This window comes from Cuculus canorus, chromosome 4 (genome assembly GCF_017976375.1).
Source record: "Cuculus canorus isolate bCucCan1 chromosome 4, bCucCan1.pri, whole genome shotgun sequence".
Taxonomy (NCBI): Eukaryota; Metazoa; Chordata; class Aves; order Cuculiformes; family Cuculidae; genus Cuculus; species Cuculus canorus.
The window spans coordinates 587,137-611,521 of NC_071404.1; the positions used below are offsets into that span (position 1 = coordinate 587,137).

Here is a 24,385-nt window from a genome sequence, read left to right on the forward strand (position 1 = left end):
GGCACCGCGGCATCGGCATAGCTACGGGACAGACTCTGCTCACCCCTCCCTCCGATGCAACCCTCCCTCTTTCCTTTGCCTTTAATTACAAAGCTTGGAATTAAAAAGCTTGGAATTAAAAGGCTCGGAATTAAAGAGCTTGGAGAACTCTCCGCAAAGCTGAGTTGCTGCGGGGACCGGTCCTGATCCGGCGTCGGCACGCGGTGGCGGCGTGGGGACGCCGCTCAGCTGCCGGAGGCTGGGATTTAATCCCTTTTCCAACGCTGCTTCTGGAATCCCAGAGACACATGGAGCTGCGGAACACCGATGGCGTTGGCAGCCGCGTGGGGGTTCCCAGTGCTCCCAGTGCTCCCAGCGGTGGGAGGATGCTGGGAGGTGGCTCTGGGGTCACCTGCGGCTCGGTTGGGGTAAAATACGGTCGTTTTTCCCAATGTGTCCCCGCGTGCCGGAGGCGAGGACACATCTCCAGGGGCTTCCCGGGAAGGAAGCCGGCGGGGTCAGCCCCAGGCTGTGCTGTGTCCCGTGTCCCCTTGGGATCCAACCCTCCCTGCTCCCCATGCCGGGAGATATCCCCCCTGGGTCATTCCCAGGCAGATGGACGTGCTCTTTGGAAGGGATCTGGCAGGGTTTTCCCAGCAGGAATGCATCCCAGCTGCCTTTCCCACCCTCGACGCCCCTGGCAACCGTCTCCCTCCATCCCTGTTGGTGACTTGTTATCCCCTCGGGAAGACGTGGCCCTTCCCCGTGCTCCGTCCCACCGGCACAGGGATGCGTAGGGTTGGATGGGGACAGCCGGAGACTGGGTTGGGGTGGGATAGGATGGATAGGATGGGAGGGAATGAGATGCGCAAGATGGGAAGGGATGGGATAGGGTGGGATGGATGGAATGGGATGAAGTGAGATAGGATGGACAGGGTGGGATGGAATGGGATGGATGGAATGGTATTGTTGGGGTGGGATGGATGGAATGGGATGAAGTGAGATCGGGTGGACAGGGTGGGATGGAATGGGATGGATGGAATGGTATTGTTGGGGTGGGATGGATGGAATGGGATGAAGAGAGATAGGATGGACAGGGTGGGATGGAATGGGATGGATGGAATGGTATTGTTGGGGTGGGATGGATGGAATGGGATGAAGTGAGATCGGATGGACAGGGTGGGATGGAATGGTATTGTTGGGGTGGGATGGATGGAATGGGATGAAGTGAGATTGGATGGACAGGGTGGGATGGAATGGGATGGATGGAATGGTATTGTTGGGGTGGGATGGATGGAATGGGATGAAGAGAGATAGGATGGACAGGGTGGGATGGAATGGGATGGATGGAATGGTATTGTTGGGGTGGGATGGATGGAATGGGATGAAGAGAGATAGGATGGACAGGGTGGGATGGAATGGGATGGATGGAATGGTATTGTTGGGGTGGGATGGATGGAATGGGATGAAGTGAGATTGGATGGACAGGGTGGGATGGAATGGGATGGGTGGAATGGTATTGTTGGGGTGGGATGGATGGAATGGGATGAAGTGAGATTGGATGGACAGGGTGGGATGGAATGGAATGGATGGAATGGTATGGTTGGGATGGAATGGATGGGATGGGAGGGAATGGGATGGGATGAAGTGGGATTGGATGAAGTGGGATTGGATGGATGGGATTGGATGGATGGTGTAGAATGGAATAGGATGGGATGCTTGGGGTAGGATGGGGTGGAGTGGAGTGAGATGGGATGGATGGAATGGGATGGGATGGATGGAATGGGATGGATAGGATGGGAGGGAATGAGATGCATAAGATGGGAAAGAATGGGATGGGTTGGGATGGGATAGGTGGGATGAAGTGGGATTGGATGGACGGGATTGGATGGATGGGGTGAGGTAAAATAGGATGGAATGGTTGGAGTGGTATGGAATGAGGTGGAGTAGGATGGGATGGGAAGGGATGGACAGAATGGTCTGGTATGGGATGATTGGGAAGGAATGAGATACATAGGATGGGAAGGAATGGGATGGGTTGGGGTGGGATGGAGGAAGTGGGATTGGATGGGTGGGATTCGATGAGTGGGGTGAGATGGATGGAATGGATGGGGTGGCATGGAAGGGAATGAATAGGATGGTTGGGATGGAATGGATGGGTTGGGATGAATAGGATGGGAGGGAATGAGATGCCTAGGGTGGAATGGGATGGGTTGGGATGGATCGAGCGGCATGGCTGGGGTGCCATGGGTTCTGCTCTTCTCTTTTATTTGTAAACAACCTAAAAATGAGGGGGTTACCCCCAAATCCCCTCCCCCCCATCCCTGAGCTCCAGCCGAGGCTCCAGACCGATGACAGGTTGCCACGGAAACCACGTTGCCCTGGGATGCCGCCCGCCTGATACCCTCCCCCGCCCCCACCGACACCCCCAGCCTTTGGCCACGCCCCCATCGCACCCCCGTCTTTGGCCACGCCCCTATTGGCTGCCCCACTGGCTGCCCCGGGCCTTAGCCACGCCCCCATTGGCTGCCCCGGCCTTAGCCACGCCTCTGATTGGCTGCCGCAGCATTTGCCCCGCCCCCGCCCCAGCCCCGCCCCCCGAGCCTCAGCCAATGGGCGTGACGCGGAGGAAAGGCCTGGGGAGAGCGCGGGCCAATGGGAGAGCTGGAGGGCGTGGCCTCGTGGCGCGCGGGCCAATGAGAGCGCGGGGGCGTGGCCTCGGGGGGAAGCGGCGAGCGGGGCGCGCGGCGGGACCGGGTACGCGGCGGCCGCGGTGAGTGAGGGGTCGGGGAAGGAGCGGGAGGGTCCGGGGCTGCGGCGGGTCCCGGCGGTCCCTGTCCCAGTTGCGTTCCCGCTCCCTGGTCCTTGTCCCCGGTCCCGGTTCTCGGCTCTTCATCCCCAATCCCGGTCTTTATCTCTGTTCCTCGCCCCCGGTTCCCAGTTTCGATTCCTTATCCCCGGTTCCCTGTTCCCTGCCTCGGTCCTTGTCCCCAGTCCCGGTTCCTTGTCCCGGTTCTCAGTCCCGGCTCTCAGCTCCTTGCCCCTCGATCCCGGTCCTTATCCCGGTTCCTTCTCCCCGGATTCCCCGTTTCGGTTCCTTATCCCCGGTTCCCGGCTCTCGGTCCCCGGTTCCTTGTCCCTGTTCCCGGTCCTTGTCTCGGTTCCTGGTCCCTGAGGCTCGGTCTCAGTCCCGGGTCCTTGTCTCGGTTCCCGGTTCCTCGTCCCTGGGTCCCGGTCCCCAGCCCCCGGTTCCTTGGCTCGGTCCTTGTCCCCACTCCCGGCTCTCGGTTCCTCATCCCCGGGTTCCAGTCCTTACCCCAGTTCCTTCTCCCTGGGTTCCCAGTTTCGGTTCCTTGTGCCCGGTTCCTTATCCCCGGGTCCCGCTTTCTGGGTCTCCATCCCCCGTCCCGGTTCCTTGTTCCCATTCCCGATCCCGATCCTTATTACCGGGTCTTGGTCTCAGTCCAGTTCCTTGTCCCGGGTTCCCAGTTCCTTGTCCCGGGTTCCCAGTTCCTTGTCCCGGTCCTTCTCTCGGTTCCTGGTCTTTGTCCCGGTTCCTTGTCCCCAGTTTCTGGTTCCTTGTCCCCGGTTCTCAGTTCCTTGTCTTGGTTCCCAGCCTTAGACCTCATCCCCGGGTCTCGGTCTCAGTCCTTTTCCTTGTCCCTGGGTCCTTGTCCCAGTCCTTGTCTTGGTCCTGGTCCCGGTTCTGGTTCCTTGTCCCTGGGTCCTGGTCCTTGTCCCTGGGTCCTGGTTCCTTGTCCTGGGTTCCTTGTCCCCAATTCCTAGTCCTGGTTCCTTGTCCCAGGGTCCCGGTCCTGGTCCCTGGATCCTTGTGGCCGGTTCCTTGTCCCTGTCCTTGTTCTTGGTTCCTTGTCTCTGTTTTCTGGTCCTTGTCCCTGGTTCCCAGGTCTCCATCCTGGTCCTTGTCCCTGGTTCCCAGGTCTCCATCCTGGTCCTTGTCCCTGGTTCCCAGTTCCCAGGTCTCCATCCTGGTCCTTGTCCCTGGTTCCCAGTTCCCAGGTCTCCATCCTGGTCCTTGTCCCTGGTTCCCAGGTCTCTATCCTGGTCCTTGTCCCTGGTTCCCAGTTCCCAGGTCTCCATCCTGGTCCTTGTCTCTGGTTCCCAGGTCTCCATCCTGGTCCTTGTCCCTGGTTCCCAGTTCCCAGGTCTCCATCCTGGTCCTTGTCCCTGGTTCCCAGGTCTCCATCCTGGTCCTTGTCCCCGGTTCCTGGATCTCGGTCACATTCCTGATCTGTGTCCCAGTTTCAGTTCCTTTTCCTGGTTCCTTGTCCCCAGGTCTTTGTCCTTGTCCCTGGTCGCTTGTTCCCGGTTCCCGGCTTCCTTGTCCCTGCTTCCTGGTTCCTTGTCCCCGGTTCCCGGCTTCCTTGTCCCTGCTTCCTGGTTCCTTGTCCCCGGTTTCTGGTCCTTGTCCCCGGGTTGCAGTTCCCAGGTCTCCGTCCTGGTCCTTGTCCTGGTTCCAGAGTCCTGTTCCCATTGGGATAGGCTGGATACTTGCTCAGCCCCAGTCCTGGTTCTGGTCCTTGTCCCAGTTCCCGGTCCCAATCCTTGTCCTGGGTGCTGGTTCCCGGTCCTGATCCTTGTCTTGGGTGCTGGGTCCTGGGTGCTGGTTCCCAGTGCTTGTCCCAGGTGCCAGGTCTCGGTTCCCAGTCCTGGTCCTGGTTCCCGGTCCTGTTCTTATTCCCGGTGGCGGGAGGCAGGATGCTCTCCTGGTCCCGTTCCCGGTGGCCTGGGGCAGGATGCTCTCCCATTCCCGGTCCCAGTGGCCCGGGGCAGGATGCTCTCCCGGTCCCGGTGGCCCGGGGCAGGATGCTCTCCCGGTCCCGGTGGCCCGGGGCAGGATGCTCTCCCGGTCCCGGTGGCCCGGGGCAGGATGCTCTCCCGGTCCCGGTGGCCCGGGGCAGGATGCTCTCCCGGTCCCGGTGGCCCGGGGCAGGATGCTCTCCCATTCCCGGTGGCCCGGGGCAGGATGCTCTCCCGGTCCCGGTGGCCCGGGGCAGGATGCTCTCCCGTTCCCGGTGGCCCGGGGCAGGATGCTCTCCCGTTCCCGGTGGCCCGGGGCAGGATGCTTTCCCGTTCCCGGTGGCCCGGGGCAGGATGCTTTCCCGTTCCCGGTGGCCCGGGGCAGGGTGCTTTCCCGTTCCCGGTGGCCCGGGGCAGGATGCTCTCCCGTTCCCGGTGGCCCGGGGCAGGATGCTTTCCCGTTCCCGGTGGCCCGGGGCAGGATGCTTTCCCGTTCCCGGTGGCCCGGGGCAGGGTGCTTTCCCGTTCCCGGTGGCCTGGGGCAGGGTGCTCTCCCATTCCCGGTGTCCTGGGGCAGGATGCTCTCCCATTCCCGGTGTCCTGGGGCAGGATGCTCTCCCGTTCCCGGTGGCCTGGGGCAGGATGCTCTCCCGTTCCCGGTAGCCCGGGGCAGGATGCTCTCCCGTTCCCGGTGGCCTGGGGCAGGATGCTCTCCCATTCCCGGTGGCCTGGGGCAGGATGCTCTCCTGCTCCAGCTGTTATCCCATTCCTTAGCGTGGACCCCGGGAGCTCATCCCCGCATCCCTGGTGCTGAGCTGGCCTGGATTGGAACCTCGGAGCAGGGCGGGGGGGTTCCCCACCCCCAAGCATCGCGGTGCCCCGCGGGTGATGCCGGAGGCAGATTGGGGCCACCCGGCACAGGCGCCGTTCGGCAGCGCCATCCTCATCTCCTTGCAGCCCCTCACCCTGGACTTGGGGCGCCCTGGGGGGGCCCAGTGGGGTCCGTGGGGCACCAAGGACGCCCAGAGCCCCGTGTTGGCTCCATTCGAGGGTCCCCAACCCCTTGCTGGGGTCTCCCCTGGACACGTTTGTGTCCCCCTATCTTTCAGGCACCCCCAAATCCCACACTTCCAGCACTTTTCCAGGCTGGATCATCCCCACCCTCCAACTCTGCTTTTTGATCTTCTTTCACCCTAAAGCTGATGCTGTGGCTGCTTTTTTTCCATGGAATTCCGGCTGCTCAGCAGCCTGGGATGCTGATGGGGGTGTTTTGGGCACCTGTCTGGGATGTTGGGTTCCTTGGGTGCCCGGTGGTGGGACCACCCCATGTTTGGGCTCTGTGTCCTCTTGATGGGGCTGTTTTGGGTCTGGGATGTGGTGTTCTTTGGGTGCCCAGTGGTGGGATTGGGTGTGGGTGATGGGACCAGGTAGTGGTGGTCAGACTGGGTGCCCGGTGGTGGGACCACCCCATGTTTGGGTTCCACATCCTCCCAACGGGACTGTTTTGGGCACCCGTCTGGCTTGCTGGGTTCCTTGGGTGCCTGGTGGTGGGACCACCCCATGTTTGGGCTCTGTGTCCTCTTGACGGGGCTGTTTTGGGTCTGGGATGTGGCGTTCTTTGGGTGCCCGGTGGTGGGACCACCCCATGTTTGGGTCCACGTCGTCCTGATGGGACTGTTTAAGCCCCCCCGGGATGGGAGATTTGAGCCTCAGCTTCCATGGAGGTTGTTCTTGGGGTGTCAGATCCCAAATCCCCAGGGATGGAGGGGTGGGATGAGCCCTGCCTCCCACCCTGGGGCTGGGGGTGCTGCTGAGGCCCCCCCTCATTATCCTGACAGGCTGGAGAGAACAGCTCTTCCCATGGGAATCGTGCTGGCAGGGCCATGGAAAGGGGTTTGGGGGGGGGGGATGTCTGGATCTGCAGCTCAGGGCTTGGCCAGAGCCTTCGTAGGGGGAAATGGGGAAACTGAGGCACAGGATGCCCTCTGCTCGGCGCTGGCAGCTGGGCGATGGGATGGTTGTTCCATGGCTGCAGTGCTGGGATGCGGATCCTCCTTTTTCCCGGGGTCACGCCACGGGTTCGTGATGGAGCGGGCAGAGGGGCTGCTGGTCTCGGCACTGGGCACGGAGCCTGGCGCGATGCCCGCCGGCGCTGAGCCGCAGGCAGGCTCCTCCCTGTGCCAGAGCAGTGCCGGAATCGGAGTCGCAGCCGTGCTGTTACCTCCGCCGCCGGCCCTGGCTCCCAGTTGCCTTCCTTGGTTTTCCCTACCCCTGCTCGTTCCCTCCGCAGCTCCGGCGCTCGGCAGCGGTGCTGAGCCCGCAGGATGGCCTCCTGCCCGCGCCTTTGAAGTTCCGCAAGGACAACGGCTGGGGGGGACACATGGATACGGCTGGCAAGGGTGAGTCCCCGGCCTGCCTGCTCTTGCCTTCATCCCTTCCCGGGGGTCTGCATCCCTTCCCGGGGGTCTACATCCCTTCCCGGGGGTCCACATCCCTTCCTGGGGGTCTTCTGCCCACATCCTACCTGAAGTACTGCATCTCTCTTGGTGGTCCCCTGCCCGAATCCCTTTCCTGGGGGTCCGCATGCTTCCTGGGGGGTCCCCTGTCTTCATCCCTTTCCTGGGGGGTCCCCTGCCTTCATCCCTTCCTGGGGGGTCCCCTGCCTGCATCCCTCCTTGGGGTGTCCGCGTCCCTTCCCGGGGGTCTGCATCCCTTCCTGAGGGGTCCCCTGCCATCGTCCCTTTCTTGGCAGTCTGCATCCTTCCTGGGGGGGGTCTCCTGCCTTCATCCCTTTCCTGGGGGGTCCGCAGCCTTCCTGGGGGAGTCTCCTGCCTTCATCCCTTCCCAGGGGGTCTCCTGTCTTCATCCCTTTCCTAGGGGTCTGTATGCCTTCCTGGGGGTCCCCTGTAGGCATCCCTTTCCTGTGGGGTCCCCTGTAGGCATCCCTTTCCTGGGGGTCCCCTGTCCGCATCCCTTCCTGGGGGGTCCACTACCTTCATCCCTTTCCTGGGGCGTCTGCATCCCTTCCCGGGGGTCCACATCCTTTCTGGGGGTCCGCTGCCTTCATCCCTTTCCTGGGGGGTCTGCAACCCTTCCCAGGGGTCCACATCCTTTCTGGGGGTCCCCTGTCTGCATCCCTTTCCTGGGGGTCTGCATCCCTTCCTGGGGGTCCACATCCTTTCTGGGGGTCCGCTGCCTTCATCCCTTTCCTGGGGGGTCTGCAACCCTTCCCGGGGGTCCACATCCTTTCTGGGGGTCTACTGCCTTCATCCCTTTCCTGGGGGGGTCCTCATCCTTCCCGAGGGTCCCCATCCCTTCCTGGGGCTCCCCTGCTCGCATCCTTCCCAAGGGCCCTCATCCTTCCTGGGGTGCCCTATCCGCATCTTTCCCGGGGTTCCCCTGCCTGCATCCCTTCTCGGAGCTCTGCATCCTTCCTGGGGGTCCCGGTTTGGTGCTGCCGGCACAGCTCCGCCACGGTCCCCGCTCCGACGCAGCTCCCAGCACCCCCAGTCCAGGCTGCCGTGGGTGCTCCTGGGGTGCTCCTGGGATGCTTCCAGCCTCTCATGGATCCCAGCTGCCTCCCCGAAAGGCTCTGGCAGTACCGGGCTTAGGGATTTGGGGGTTTTGGACCCCAAAAAGCCGCATGGGCAGCGCCGGGCTCTCCGCTGTGCCGAGACAAAGACCGGAGAGGCTCTTTGTGCAGCTTCTGGGCGTGAGTTTATCTTCTTTGCTCCGGCTTCCACGGCTCCTTCCCCGCTGCCGGGGCTGTGGGATAGCTCCATCCCTGATGGGATGAGGGTGGCGACGCCAAAGGATGTCAGGATTTCGGGGGAGCAGCACCCTAGGAGAGCCCTGAACCCCCTTGTTTCCCCTTCCCGGGATCCTGGAGCTTGAGCATCCTTGGTTTGGACCCTCGCTCCTCCCGCTCCGGCTGCCCGGGGAGTGCAGCACCAGGCTGGCTGCAGGTGTTCCGGCTGCGTGGGATCCAGCCGATCCCAGCGATGCTCCCGCTGTGACTCGAGATGAAATACAGCTGCTCCGGGTGATTTTCACTCCTAATGAGGTTTCCGTGCTGGTTGATTCCGGCACATCCAGCCTGGATGGATGCCCCTGCCCACGGCTCCGGAGGTGCCACTGTCACCGGCTGCCATCTTCGCCTTCCATCCCTCTCTCCAGAGGGTTTTCGGGCACGCCGTGCCGGGGAATAGCTGAGTGGATGCCCGCTGCCACCGGGAGCCGCGCGTCCCTGGGCTCTGTGCCCGGCATCCGCTGCGCTGCCTCCCAGCACTGTGTGACGAAGGCGCATAGTTGGGATTCTCCCTGCCTGGCAGGCATCGGGACTCGGCTCCTCCGGACTGGTCCTGGCATTGGGATGCCCGGTGGCAACCACAGGCTGGGACTGTGCCCATCACCGTGGCTTCTGGTTGATGTGTGGGATCCACACGGATCCCTGAGCTCATCCAAGGGGTGGATTTTCCCCGTCCTGGGCACATTTGGGATTCTCCCTGCCTGGCAGGCATCGGGACTTGGCTCCTCCGAGCTGGTCCTGGCATTGGGATGCCCGGTGGCAACCACAGACTGGAACTGTGCCCATCACCGTGGCTTCTGGTTGATGTGTGGGATCCACACAGATCCCTGGGCTCATCCAGGGGGTGGAATTGCCCCATCCTGGGCACATTTGGGATTCTCCCTGCCTGGCAGGCATCGGGACTCGGCTCCTCCGGACTGGTCCTGGCGTTGGGATGCCCGGTGGCAACCACAGGCTGGGACTGTGCCCATCACCGTGGCTTCTGGTTGATGTGTGGGATCCACACGGATCCCTGGGCTCATCCAAGGGGTGGATTTGCCCCGTCCTATGCACATTTGGGATTCTCCCTGTCTGGCAGGCATCGGGACTTGGCTCCTCTGAGCTGGTCCTGGCATTGGGATGCCGAGTGGCAACCACAGACTGGGACTGTGCCCATCACCGTGGCTTCTGGTTGATGTGTGGGATCCACGCGGATCCCTGGGCTCATGCAGGGGGTGGAATTGCCCCATCCTGGGCACAATTGGTTTTTTCCCTGCCTGGCAGGTGTTGGGACTTGGCTTCTCTGAGGTTGGTGCTGGCATTGGGATGCCCGGTGGCAACCACAGACTGGGACCGTGCCCATCACCGTGGCTTCTGGTTGATGTGTGGGATCCACACGGATCCCTGAGCTCATCCAAGGGGTGGATTTTCCCCGTCCTGGGCACATTTGGGATTCTCCCTGCCTGGCAGGCATCGGGACTTGGCTCCTCCGGACTGGTCCTGGCATTGGGATGCCCGGTGGCAACCACAGGCTGGAACCGTGCCCATCACCGTGGCTTCTGGTTGATGTGTGGGATCCACATGGATCCCTGGGCTCATGCAGGGGGTGGAATTGCCCCATCCTGGGCACATTTGGGATTCTCCTTGTCTGGATGGTGTTGGGACTTGGCTCCTCCGAGCTGGTCCTGGCATTGAAATGCCCGGCGGCAACCACAGGCTGGGACCGTGCCCATCACCGTGGCTTCTGGTTGATGTGTGGGATCCACGTGGATCCCTGAGCTCATCCAAGGGGTGGATTTTCCCCATCCTGGGCACATTTGGGATTTTCCCTGCCTGGCAGGCATCGGGACTTGGCTCCTCCGAGCTGGTCCTGGCATTGGGATGCCCGGTGGCAACCACAGGCTGGAACTGTGCCCATCACTGTGGCTTCTGGTTGATGTGTGGGATCCACACGGATCCCTGGGCTCATCCAAGGGGTGGATTTGCCCCATCCTGGGCACAATTGGGATTTTTCCTGCCTGGCTGGTGTTGGGACTTGGCTTCTCTGAGGTTGGTCCTGACTTTGGGATGCCCGGTGGCAACCACAGGCTGGGACCGTGCCCATCACCGTGGCTTCTGGTTGATGTGTGGGATCCACATGGATCCCTGGGCTCATGCAGGGGGTGGAATTGCCCCGTCCTGGGCACATTTAGGATTCTCTCTGCCTGGCAGGCATTGGGACTCGGCTCCTCCGGACTGGTCCTGGCATTGGGATGCCCAGTGGCAACCAGAAGCTGGAACCGTGCCCATCACCGTGGCTTCTGGTTATGTGGGATCCACACAGATCCCTGGGCTCATCCAGGGGGTGGAATTGCCCCATCCTGGGCACAATTGGGTTTTTTCCTGCCTGGCTGGTGTTGGGACTTGGCTTCTCTGAGGTTGGTCCTGACTTTGGGATGCCCGGTGGCAACCACAGGCTGGGACCGTGCCCATCACCGTGGCTTCTGGCTGCTGAACCGGATCCGCGTGCATCCCTGGGCTCATCCTGCCTGATCCACGGGACAAGTGGGTGGATTTGCCCCATGTCATTCCCCACCTTATCCACGTGCAGCCGCGGCGCTGGCTGTGCAGCTGAGCCTCTCCTCTGCTCCCTGCGTGCGGGGAAGGGATTTCTGCCGCGCTGTTCCGGCTGAACAATGCCGAGTTATTAAATCGCCGCCGTTTCCAACCTCCTGAGGCACAAAGAGCCTTTTCTTTCAGGAGGCGGCAATCTGCTCCCGCCTGCTGCCAGATGGATGCGAGCGGCGGACGGAGACGGGATTTTCGGGGGCGTACGGGGGAGGATGAGGGGGAAGAGAGGTTGATTTGTCCTGGAAGCTCGCAGGGAAGGGGTTGCAAAGGTGCAGGGGTTGTGCTGGTTTGGATGCCTCGGAGTTAGCAGCAACCATTGGATTTTGGGGTTACGGGGATGGTGCAGGGGTTGTGCTGGTTTGGATGCCTCGGAGTCAGCATCAACCATTGGATTTTGGGGTTCCAGGGATGGTGCAGGGTTTGTGCTGGTTTGGATGCCTCGGAGTCGGCAGCAACCATTGGATTTTGGGGTTACGGGGATGGTGCAGGGGTTGTGCTGGTTTGGATGCCTCGGAGTTAACAGCAACCATTGGATTTTGGGGTTCCAGGGATGGTGCAGGGGTTGTGCTGGTTTGGATGCCTCGGAGCTGGCAGCAATCATTGGATTTTGGGGTTCCAGGGATGGTGCAGGGGTTTGTGCTGGTTTGGATGCCTCGGAGTTGGCAGCAACCGTTGGATTTTGGGGTTCCAGGGATGGTGCAGGGGTTGTGCTGGTTTGGATGCTTCGGAGTTAACAGCAACCGTTGGATTTTGGGGTTCCAGGGATGGTGCAGGGGTTGTGCTGGTTTGGATGCTGGGGATGCATCCAAGGATGTGGAGCTGGGGATGCATCCAAGGATGTGGAGCTGAGGGCCATGGAGCTGGGGATGCATCTGAGGATATGGAGCTGAGGGCCATGGAGCTGGGGATGCATCCAAGGATGTGGAGCTGGGGCCATGGAGCTGGGGATGCATCTGAGGATGTGGAGCTGGGGATGCATCCAAGGATGTGGAGCTGGGGCCGTGGAGCTGGGGATGCATCCAAGGATGTGGAGCTGGGGGCCGTGGAGCTGGGGGCCATGGTGCTGGGGATGCATCCAAGGATGTGGAGCTGAGGGCCACGGAGCTGGGGATGCATCCAAGGATATGGAGCTGAGGGCCATGGAGCTGGGGATGCATCCATGGATGTGGAGCTGGGGCCGTGGAGCTGCGAATGCATCCAAGGATGTGGAGCTGGGGGCCACAGAGCTGGGGATGCATCCGAGGATGTGGAGCTGGGGGCCACGGAGCTGGGGATCCATCCAAGGATGTAGAGCTGGGGATGCATCCAAGGATGTAGAGCTGGGGCCACGGAGCTGGGGATGCATCCAAGGATGTGGAGCTGGGGATGCATCCAAGGATGTGGAGCTGGGGGCCACAGAGCTGGGGATGCATCCAAGGATGTGGAGCTGGGGCCATGGAGCTGGGGATGCATCCAAGGATGTGGAGCTGGGGACAGGGAGCTGGGGATGCATCCAAGGATATGTAGCTGGGGATGCATCCAAGGATGTGGAGCTGGGGCTGCGGAGCTGGGATGCATCCAAGGATATGGAGCTGGGGCCACGGAGCTGGGGATGCATCCAAGGATATGGAGCTGGGGCCACAGAGCTGGGGATGCATCCAAGGATGTGGAGCTGGGGCCATGGAGCTGGGGATGCATCCAAGGATATGGAGCTGGGGCCACGGAGCTGGGGATGCATCCAAGGATATGGAGCTGGGGCCACGGAGCTGGGGATGCATCCAAGGATGTGGAGCTGGGGCTGTGGAGCTGGGGATGTCTTTGAGGCTGTGGAGCTGGAGACAAGGAGCTGGGAATAGGTCCACAGATGTGGAGCTGGGAATGTATCTGTGAATGCATCCAAGGACGTGGAGCTGGGGATGTGTCTGAGGGCACGGAGCTGGGGAGACAGAGCTGGGGATGGCTTTGAGGATGTGAAGCTGGGAACAAGGACATGGGGATGGGTCTGAGGGTGTGGAGCTGGGAATGCATCTGGGGATGGGTCTGGGGATGTGGAGCTGAGGACAAGGAGCCGGGAATGGATCCGATGATGAAGAGCTGGGGCCATGGAGTTGGAGCCGCATCTGAGTCAGGGAAGCTGGACCCGTGGAGCTGGGGATGCATCCAAGGACGTGGAGCCGGGGGCCACGGAGCTGGGGATGGATCCGGAGTGGGCAGGGAGTGACGTGGGCTCTGTGCTCTCCTCCCCGCGCAGGCAGCAAGGCAAAGGGGGGGTCCGTGCGCTTCGCCCCCAGCCACCCTCCCGAGGGAGCCCACGGCCACGTCCACTTCGAGGAGAAGCTCCACGACTCGGCAGTGATGGTGACGCAGGAGAAGGACGGCAGCTTCCTTGTCAAGGTGGGACCTGGCAGAGGAGACGGAGGGGGCCGCTGCCAGCACTCCCCAAAAACACGGGGGTGTTTTCGCACTCGCTAATGTGTCTGGCGGGGCTGGGAGCATCCCAAGAACCCGGCTTCTTCCCTGCAGGCAGCTGCGACGCTGCTGAGGGCAAAGGTCCACAGGCAAACGCTTTGCTCCGGATTAGCATCCGATTCTTGCGGCGATGGGGGAGGCTCAGGGATGCTTATGGGGGGCCCCGTGTTGCTGCTGCTCGATGGAGGCGGCGTTTTGGGGGGGGCTGTTGGGTCAGGTCAGACATGGGGTGGGATGCAGGGCCCCTCTGGAAATCAGGATCTGGAAGGACCCACGAGCGCGGAGCTGGTGGCTTCACGGCCGGTGGTGGCTCCTAAGTGGTGCTGGGATGGCAGCGGGGACAGCGAGGTGTCTTTAGCATCACCTCATGTTTCATCCCGGTGGTTTGCCGATACCTGCCCCGTCCGCAGCTCCTTCCTCCAGGGCGGGATGCTCCGGCTTTGGTGCCGGAGCGCGGTCTGGATGCGAGGTGGCAGCGGCTCGGATGCAGAGCTCACCCCTCCTTGCCTGGAGCCGCTTTATCGTGGCTGCTTCACCCTGCACAAACCGTCCCCTCCATCCCAACCTCTCCATCCAAGACCCTTTCCCAAGGAATAAACCCTTCGGAGAGCATCGGGGCTGCTGGGGTGTCGCGTGCGGCAGAGCCATCCGCAATTCCCTTGCGGCTCTGAGTCAGTTCTTTGTGCCGGGCGGATGATGGGTGAGCGCCCTAAAAACGGCATCGAATCGCTGAGCAATTCCCACTCCGTGGGCGGTTGTTATTATTTTTCCCAGCCGGCACCGCACGTGCCTCTCCCGGGAAAGCGGGGGCAGCTGCCTCCTGCCAGCCCACAGGGAAGGGTGGGAATGGCTGCGGGGTCTGTGCCGGGAGCGCATCTCACCACGCAGCTCAGCCTGGTGGACAGAGGGATCTGGGCAGGCTGGATCCATGGATGGAGGATCTATAGAGGGATCTGGCCAGGCTGGATCCATGGATGGAGGATCTCCAGAGGGATCTGGGCGGGCTGGATCCATGGATGGAGGATCTCCAGAGGGATCTGGCCAGGCTGGATCCATGGATGGAGCATCTGCAGAGGGATCTGGCCAGGCTGGATCCATGGATGGAGGATCTGCAGAGGGATCTGGCCAGGCTGGATCCATGGCTGGAGGATCTCCAGAGGGGTCTGGCCAGGCTGGATCCATGGCTGGAGGGCAGGGAGGGTCTCCAGAGGGATCTGGCCAGGCTGGATCCATGGATGGAGGGCAGGGAGGATCTCCAGAGGGATCTGGCCAGGCTGGATCCATGGATGGAGGGCAGGGAGGATCTCCAGAGGGATCTGGCCAGGCTGGATCCATGGATGGAGGATCTGCAGAGGGATCTGGCCAGGCTGGATCCATGGCTGGAGGGCAGGGAGGATGTCCAGAGGGATCTGGCCAGGCTGGATCCATGGATGGAGGGCAGGAGGATCTGCAGAGGGATCTGGCCAGGCTGGATCCATGGCTGGAGGGCAGGAGGATCTGCAGAGGGATCTGGCCAGGCTGGATCCATGGATGGAGGGCAGGAGGATCTGCAGAGGGATCTGGCCAGGCTGGATCCATGGATGGAGGGCAGGAACGGTCTGCAGAGGGATCTGGCCAGGCTGGATCCATGGCTGGAGGGCAGGAGGATCTGCAGAGGGATCTGGCCAGGCTGGATCCATGGCTGGAGGGCAGGAGGATCTGCAGAGGGATCTGGCCAGGCTGGATCCATGGATGGAGGGCAGGAGGATCTGCAGAGGGATCTGGCCAGGCTGGATCCATGGCTGGAGGGCAGGAGGATCTCCAGAGGGACCCAGCCAGGCTTCACCCAGAACCGGATGTTTTTCATGATTGTTTCGCACCCAAAATAGATGTTTTTGTTACAGTTTCCCAATTATTTAGGAAGCAGCGCCCATGGGTGGTGTCCCCCACCTTCCTGTGGGCTCTTGGGCACCTGATGCCTGCTGGGTCCTGGTCCCCAAGGTGGGATGGGATGATGGTAGCGCAGAAGTCACATCCTGAGCACCACAGGCGTGCTGTGACCCCCACTGTGTCCGCCTCTTCCAGGTAGGATTCCTGAAGATCCTCCACAAGTACGAGATCACCTTCCTGCTGCCGCCGGTGCCGAGGCTGGGGAAGGACATCTGCGCCGTTCCCCTTCCCAACCCCAACCTCCGCGTCATCGGTATCGCCGCCCTGCCCGAAGGTAAGGTCCTCGCTTCGTCCCCACGGCAGCTGCTCTGCTGGCTCCTGGACGAGTGTCCTCCAAAGGGCTTTCCAAACCCGGAGCTTCGTCCTTCCCTGGAGCGTGGCAGCAGATGGATTGGGCAGAGGGCAGAGGGCAGGAGGATCTCCAGAGGGATCTGGCCAGGCTGGATCCATGGATGGAGGGCAGGAGGATCTCCAGAGGGATCTCACCAGGCTGGATCCATGGCTGGAGGGCAGGAGGATCTCCAGAGGGATCTGGCCAGGATGGAGGGCAGGAGGATCTCCAGAGGGATCTGGCCAGGCTGGATCCATGGCTGGAGGGCAGGGAGGATCTGCAGAGGGATCTGGCCAGGCTGGATCCATGGATGGAGGGCAGGAGGATCTGCAGAGGGATCTGGCCAGGCTGGATCCATGGATGGAGGGCAGGGAGGATCTCCAGAGGGATCTGGCCAGGCTGGATCCATGGATGGAGGATCTGCAGAGGGATCTGGCCAGGCTGGATCCATGGATGGAGGGCAGGAGGATCTCCAGAAGGATCTGGCCAGGCTGGATCCATGGATGGAGGGCAGGAGGATCTGCAGAGGGATCTGGCCAGGCAGCCCTTGGGACATTGGGATCAAGTCCCACTGCAGGCGAAGGGTGACCTTTGGGTGACCGCCTTGGCTGCATCCCAGCGCCGCACTGGAGAGCTTCACCCCGTGGAGAAAGAATCCGTGTTCCCATCGTGCCTCCCGAGGGATGCCCGGCTCCCACCAGTGTGTTTGGAGCGAGAGGCTTTTGTGGCATTTTAAGCCAGGATCGTGCTGAACCGACTCCGGCCGTGCTGGTATTTTTAGCGCTCGCTCCGCTCTTTGCCTGCGCCCAGGTTCTGCCTAAAAAAGCCGCTGGAGCCGCGGGGGGGCCGTGTGTCCGTCTGGCTCCGGGCTTCTGGCTCCTTCTCTTGGCCAGGGAAGGAGAACGATGATCCGGCACGTAAGCGCTGAGGCGCTGCCTGGGCTGCGCTTTGGGTCTGTGCCCGCTCAGCCCCATCCGAGCCCGAGACGGGGCTGGGAGTTTGCAGCTCCCCCCGGATTGCAGGGATGGGGTCCCACTGGCTGCCCCGCTCCATCCCTTCTCCCTTCTTCCTCATCTCATTCCCAGTTCCCTTCTCCCTTCTTCCTCATCTCATTCCCAGTTCCCTTCTCCCGTCCTTCCTCATCTCTTTCCCAGTTCCCTTCTCCCGTCCTTCCTCATCTCTTTCCCAGTTCCCTTCTCCCATCCTTCCTCATCTCATTCCCAGTTTCCTTCTCCCAGTCTTCCCAGTTTCCTTCTCCCATTCTTCCTTGCCCCCTTCGCTGTCACCTTCTCCCATCCTTCGCCATCCCCTTCCCAGTTCCCTTCTCGAATCCTTCGCCATCCCCTTCCCAGTTCCCTTCTCCCATCCTTCGCCATCCCCTTCCCAGTTCCCTTCTCGAATCCTTCACCATCCCCTTCCCAGTTCCCTTCTCCCATCCTTCGCCATCCCCTTCCCAGCTCTGTTCTCCTGTCGTTCCTTGTTCTTTTCTCCCATCCCTCCTTGTGCCTTTTCCAGTTCCCTCCTCCCTCTCCCCTTCCTCCATCCTTCCCTGTCCCCTTCCCGGCTCCGTTCTCCCATCCTTCCTCACCCTCCCAGTCCCTTTCTCCCATCCTTCCTCACCCTCCCAGTCCCTTTCTCCCATCCTTCCTCATCCTCTCAGTCCCTTTCTCCCATCCTTCCTCATCCCCTTCCCAGTTCCTTTCTTCCATTGTTCCTCATCCCATTCCCAGTCCCTTTCTCCTGCCTTTCCCGGCTCTCCCAGCCCCCCCATCCTGCTCGGTTCCTCCCTCCCCTGCAGACCCTCATCTCCATCATTTTTCATTTGGAATCGGGACCTCAACAGCTCTTTTATCCCAATCCCACGGGCTGGGATCGGGCTGGGAAGCGATGAGCAGCCTCAGGGTTGTGGAGCAGAGCCCACGGGCAGGTGGAGTTGGGGACAAGACCAAGGACAGGCTTTGCTCCAAGGCTTCCAGGCTCACCCTCCATCCCGGCTCTGGGAGAAGGGAACACGGTGAGCGCTGCGGCTCCGGCTGTGACAGCCGAACGTCACTCAGGGCTCGGTGGCAGTCGGCTTGGGGACAACACCGGCTCCGCTCCGAGGACACAGCAGGCTGCGAGGTGCCTTGGGCCACCTCGACTGGTCCCGTGCAGCCGATGGATGCTCCTTCCCGCATCCCCATCCTCTCCCGTGCCGGCAGCCGAGGATCCGGGAGCAGCGGGGTTGGGTTGTGGCTCTTCCCGTGCTGCCGCTGGCTTCGACCCAACAAAGCACTTAAAGCTTTGTTTGTTTGAAGCTTCCCACCTCGGCTGGCGCAGCCGGAGCGGGCGTGGAGCCAGGGCTCCCAAGGCTTCGGAAAAGGAGCCTTTTGGGGACTCCGAGCAGCTCTGCTGGGACCCGAAGGAGTTGTGCCTCGTGGCTCCTCGAGAGCTCCTCGGGGAGTCTGGGTTCCCCGCAAAGCTCTGCTTCCCGAATCCTTGGCTGCCAGCAGGGATGGAGTTTGTTGGATTTGCCCAGCGGGGGCCAAATCCTGCGCTGCCGGCACCTCCGGGGCTGCCCAGCCCCTGGTTCAGTGGTGGGGTTGGAAACTGCTTGGATGGCCCCGAGAGTGGTGGTCGATGGAGTGAACTCCAGCTGGAGGTCGGTCACAAGTGGGGTTCCTCAGGGCTCATGGGTCCAACTCTGTTCAGTGTCTCTATCAATGCCCTGGATGAAGGCATTGAGTGCACCCTCAGTGAGTTTGTGGGTGACACTGAGCTGGGAGGAAGTGTGGATCTGCTGGAGGGTAGGGAGGCTCCAAAGGGATCGGAACAGGATGGACCACTGGGCTGAGACCAATGGGATGAGGTTCAACGAGGCCAAATGCCGGGTCCTGCACTTGGGGCACAACAACCCTATGCAGTGCTACAGACTGGGGGAAGAGTGGCTGGAGAGCTGCACGGAGGAGAAGGACCTGGGGGTGATGGTTGACAGCGACTGACCATGAGCCAGCAGTGTGCCCAGGGGGCCAAGAAGGCCAACGGCATCTTGGCTTGGATCAGAAATGGGGTCACCAGCAGGAACAGGGAGGGGATTCTCCCTCTGTACTCAGCACTGGTGAGACCGCACCTTGAGTACTGTGTTCAGTTCTGGACCCCTCACCACAAGAAGGATGTTGAGGCTCTGTAGGTGTCCAGAGAAGAGCAACGAAGCTGCTGAGGGGCTGGAGAACGTCTGACGAGGAGCGGCTGAGAGAGCTGGGGGTGTTCAGCCTGGAGAAGAGGAGGCTGAGGGGAGACCTTATTGCTCTCTACAACTGCCTGAAAGGAGGTTGTGGAGAGGAGGGAGCTGGGCTCTGCTCCCAAGGGACAGGGGACAGGACAAGGGGGAATGGCCTGAAGCTCCGTCAGGGGAGGGTCAGGGTGGATATCAGAAAAAAATTCTTCACAGTAAGAGTCATCGGCACTGGAACAGCTGCCCAGGGAGGGGGGAGTCGCCTTCCCTGGAGGTGTTTAAGGAACGGGTGGATGAAGTGCTGAGGGCCATGGTTTAGGGAGTGTTGGGAATGGTTGGACTCGATGATCCAATGGGTCCTTTCCAACCTGGTGATTCTGTGATTCTGTGTTGGCAGGGTTTACGGTTGGACTCCATGACCTTAAAGGTCTTCTCCAAGCCTGGGCAGAGCGTGGCGCTTGCTCCTGGCTGTGGTGACACCACAGACACCGGGACAATCCAGCCCCGGGGCAGATAATGGGGTTCCCAGTGCTTGGAAGGAGGTTTTCCATCACTTCTCCCTCCTCCCTCCAGCTACAACGTGGCACGGGGTGATCCTTCCGGCCCAGTGATGGTTTCTTCTCCATCTGCCTGCGCTCCAGTGCTTCCAAGCCTTGGGGCTGATGGAGCCGATGGCCTTTGGCACCGTCCCCACAACATCCTTCTCTCTAAATTTGAGATATACAGATTTGATGGGTGGATGGTTCGGTGGATAAGAAACTGGTTGGATGGTTGCGTTCGGAGAGTAGTGGTCAATGGCTCGAAGTCCAGATGGAGATCCGTGATGAATGGTGTCCTTCAGGGGTCTATACTGGGACCGGGGCTGTTCAATATCTTCATCAATGACATAGACAATGTCCCTCAGCAAGTTTGCAGGTGACACCAGGCTGGGTGGTGTAGTTACTACACCGGAAGGATGGGATGGCATCCAGAGGAACCTGGACACGATGGAGAAGTGGGGCTGGGAGAACCTCATGAGGTTCAACAAGGGAAAGGTCCTACACCTGGGTGGCAGCAATCCCTGATTTCAATCCAGGATGGGTGGAGAACGGCTTGGGATCAGCGCTGAGGAGAAGGACTTGGGGTGCTGGGGAGGAGGAGCTCCACAGGAGCCCCAACGTGCGCTCAGAGCCCAGAACCCCCCCGTGTCCTGGGCTGCACCCGGAGCAGCGTGGCCAGCAGGGAGGGACCGGATTCTGCCCCTCTGCTCCGCTCGGGGAGACCCACCTGGAGCCCTGGGTCCAGCGCTGGAGTCCTCAGCACAGGGAGGACATGGAGCTGGTGGAGCAACTCCAGAGGAGGCCATGGAGATGATGGGAAGGATGGAGAACCTCCCATACGAAGCTGAGAGAGTTGGGGTTGTTCAGTCTGGAGAAGGCTCCAAGGAGACCTTAGAGCAGCTTCCAGTAGGGAAAGGGGCTCCGGGAGAGCTGGGAAGGAGCTTTTTCCAAGGGCCTGGAGTGGCAGGATGAGGGGGAATGGCTTTAAACTGGAGAGGGGCAGATCCAGACTGGACATAAGGAGGAATTTCTTCACGATGAGGGTGGGGAGGCCCTGGCCCAGGTTGCCCAGGGAAGCTGTGGCTGCCCCATCCCTGGAGGGGTTCCAGGCCAGGTTGGATGGTTCTTGGAGCCCCTGATCCAGTGGGATGTCCCTGCCCATGGCAGGGGGTGGGACAGGATGATCTTTGAGGTCCCTTCCCACCCAAACCACGCTATGTTTCTATGATGGCCCCAGAACTGGATGGTTTCCGCGTTCCCTCTGCTCTGCAAGGAGGCAGACTTGGGAATTTTGGCACAGATGTGCCCGGCTGGTGGGACATCGTGGTGGGACACAGCAGGGAGAGCATCCCTGCGGAGCTGTAGGTGCTTAAGCATCTTTGGCTCTGCCTCACGGGTGGGGAAACTGAGGCACGGACTGCAGAGGGAGCCCAGCAAGTGATGCTCAGCACCTCGGTGGTGGCGATGGGACTAAATGGGCCATGGCCGAGGTTGTCTGCTGCCTCTGGATGCCCACATGGAGAAGGGGATACCGGCATGGGGTGGGGAAAGGTGGCAGCAGCTCTCGCAGCCGGAGCCCGGCTCCCAGGGTGTCTCTGTCCCCAGGTCACAGCGTGAAGTGTGAGTACACGGCACACAGGGAGGGGGTCCTGAAGGAGGAGATGGTCCTGGCCAGCGAGACCGGTGACGGCGCCTGCCTCAAGGTTGTGGTCCAAGCCCGCGTCATGGGTAAGGGGCTGCTGGTGGGCAGCAGAGGGATCTGGGCAGGCTGGATCCATGGATGGAGGATCTATAGAGGGATCTGGGCAGGCTGGATCCATGGATGGAGGATCTATAGAGGGATCTGGCCAGGCTGGATCCATGGATGGAGGATCTGCAGAGGGATCTGGCCAGGCTGGATCCATGGCTGGAGGATCTATAGAGGGATCTGGCCAGGCTGGATCCATGGATGGAGGATCTGCAGAGGGATCTGGCCAGGCTGGATCCATGGATGGAGGATCTGCAGAGGGATCTGGCCAGGCTGGATCCATGGATGGAGGATCTATAGAGGGATCTGGCCAGGCTGGATCCATGGATGGAGGATCTGCAGAGGGATCTGGCCAGGCTGGATCCATGGCTGGAGGATCTGCAGAGGGATCTGGCCAGGCTGGATCCATGGATGGAGGATCTATAGAGGGATCTGGCCAGGCTGGATCCATGGATGGAGGATCTGCAGAGGGATCTGGCCAGGCTGGATCCATGGATGGAGGATCTATAGAGGGATCTGGCCAGGCTGGATCCATGGATGGAGGATCTATAGAGGGATCTGGCCAGGCTGGAATCCGTGGATGGAGGATCTATAGAGGGATCTGGCCAGGCTGGATCCATGGATGGAGGATCTATAGAGGGATCTGGCCAGGCTGGATCCATGGATGGAGGATCTGCAGAGGGATCTGGCCAGGCTGGATCCATGGATGGAGGATCTATAGAGGGATCTGGCCAGGCTGGATCCATGGATGGAGGATCTATAGAGGGATCTGGCCAGGCTGGAATCCGTGGATGGAGGATCTATAGAGGGATCTGGCCAGGCTGGATCCATGGATGGAGGATCTATAGAGGGATCTGGCCAGGCTGGAATCCGTGGATGGAGGATCTCCAGAGGGATCTGGCCAGGCTGGATCCATGGATGGAGGATCTATAGAGGGATCTGGCCAGGCTGGATCCATGGATGGAGGATCTGCAGAGGGATCTGGCCAGGCTGGATCCATGGATGGAGGATCTATAGAGGGATCTGGCCAGGCTGGAATCCGTGGATGGAGGATCTCCAGAGGGATCTGGCCAGGCTGGATCCATGGATGGAGGATCTATAGAGGGATCTGGCCAGGCTGGAATCCGTGGATGGAGGATCTCCAGAGGGATCTGGCCAGGCTGGATCCATGGATGGAGGATCTGCAGAGGGATCTGGCCAGGCTGGATCCATGGATGGAGGGCAGGAGGATCTCCAGAGGGATCTGGCCAGGCTGGATCCATGGATGGAGGATCTCTAGAGGGATCTGGCCAGGCTGGATCCATGGATGGAGGGCAGGGAGGATCTGCAGAGGGATCTGGCCAGGCTGGATCCATGGATGGAGGGCAGGAGGATCTCCAGAGGGATCTGGCCAGGCTGGATCCATGGATGGAGGGCAGGAGGATCTCCAGAGGGATCTGGCCAGGCTGGATCCATGGATGGAGGATCTGCAGAGGGATCTGGCCAGGCTGGATCCATGGATGGAGGGCAGGGAGGATCTGCAGAGGGATCTGGCCAGGCTGGATCCATGGATGGAGGGCAGGGAGGATCTCCAGAGGGATCTGGCCAGGCTGGATCCATGGATGGAGGACAGGGAGGATCTCCAGAGGGATCTGGCCAGGCTGGATCCATGGATGGAGGGCAGGGAGGATCTGCAGAGGGATCTGGCCAGGCTGGATCCATGGATGGAGGGCAGGGAGGATCTGCAGAGGGATCTGGCCAGGCTGGATCCATGGATGGAGGGCAGGGAGGATCTGCAGAAGGATCTGGCCAGGCTGGATCCATGGATGGGGCCCATGGGATGGAGTTCAATCAGGCTCAGTGACTCCTGCACTTTAATCACAACAACTTGATGTGACTTGCATCACCTCTAATCCTGGGCTCAGTTTTGGGCCCTTCGCTCCAAGAAAGCCCTGGAGGGGCTGGAATGTGTCTGGAGAAGGGAACGGAGCTGGGAAGGGTCTGGAGAACAGGGGTTGTGGGAGCGGCTGAGGGACCTGGGGCTGTCGAGCCTGGGGAAGAGAAGGGGAGACCTCCTGAAAGGAGGTTGGAGCCAGACGGGTGTCCGGCTCTGCTCCCCAGGAACCAGGGATGGGAGGAAACACCTCCAGTTGTGCCAGGGGAGCATTAGGTGGGATATTAGGAAGAATTTCTTTATGGAAAGGGTGGTGAAGTCCTGGCAGAGGCTGCCCAGGGTAGCGGTGGAGCCCCCATCCATGAAGGGGTTCAAGAACCCTTTGACCACGGCCCTTGGGACCACGTTTCACTGGTGGGGTCATCAGGATGAGGTTTACAGTTGCACTCGATGACCTTAAAGGTCTTTTCCAAGCTCAACAATTCCATGATGATCCCTTGAGTGGGAACCATGGATGGGAGGATGAACCCATGAACCTAAACCCTCCAGAAGGGCTCTCAGAAAGGTGTTGTGAGCCTTCCTGGCCCCCTCGAAGCTGTGGTTGCCCACAGCTCCTCCTCTCCCGTCCCGCAGACCGGCACCACGGCACGCCGATGCTCCTGGATGGCGTCCGCTGCGTCGGCGCCGAACTGGAGTACGACTCAGAGCAGAGCGACTGGCACGGCTTCGATTAGGAGCTCCGTTCCCACCCCGCCTGGTTCCCAGGACGCTGCCCACCGCTCCGAACCCCAGAGACCACCCCGAAGCCACCCCGGGGGGGGCCGCGGCTCAGCGCCCGCCGCCCGCTGAGGGGGTGCGGCTGGCGGGGTCCCGGGGGGGCGGCTGCCCCGGCTGCTGCTTTGCCCCCACCCTCCTGCCCCCATTGCCCCGGACGCCGGGGGGCGCCTCAGCCCGGGGGGGGCATTCCCGGGCCGGGAGGGAGGGAGGCAGGGACGCACCGCTGCCACTGCCACTGCCACTGCCACTGCCCGGCCAGCGCCTTCGCCTCCTCGTTTGCCTTTTTTTTTCCCCTCTTTTTTCCCCTTCTCTCCCCGCTTTCCCTCCTTTTCTTTTTTTCCTTTCCCTCCTTTTCTTTTTTCCTTTCCTTTCTTTTCTTTCTCCCCTTTT

At 61.2% G+C, this 24,385-nt stretch overlaps 1 protein-coding gene across 1 annotated transcript; it reads left to right on the forward strand.

The window, feature by feature from the left end:
• The first annotated feature begins 2,701 nt into the window (after positions 1–2,701).
• On the forward strand, positions 2,702–24,286 carry ADISSP (adipose secreted signaling protein). The gene is made up of 6 exons (XM_054065737.1): positions 2,702–2,752; positions 7,031–7,139; positions 13,368–13,510; positions 15,650–15,788; positions 21,204–21,326; positions 23,852–24,286. Exons 2-6 carry the CDS (start codon positions 7,121–7,123, stop codon positions 23,950–23,952), a joined length of 525 nt encoding a protein of 174 aa, XP_053921712.1. The 5' UTR covers positions 2,702–2,752; positions 7,031–7,120; the 3' UTR covers positions 23,953–24,286.
• Positions 24,287–24,385: the final 99 nt, after the last annotated feature.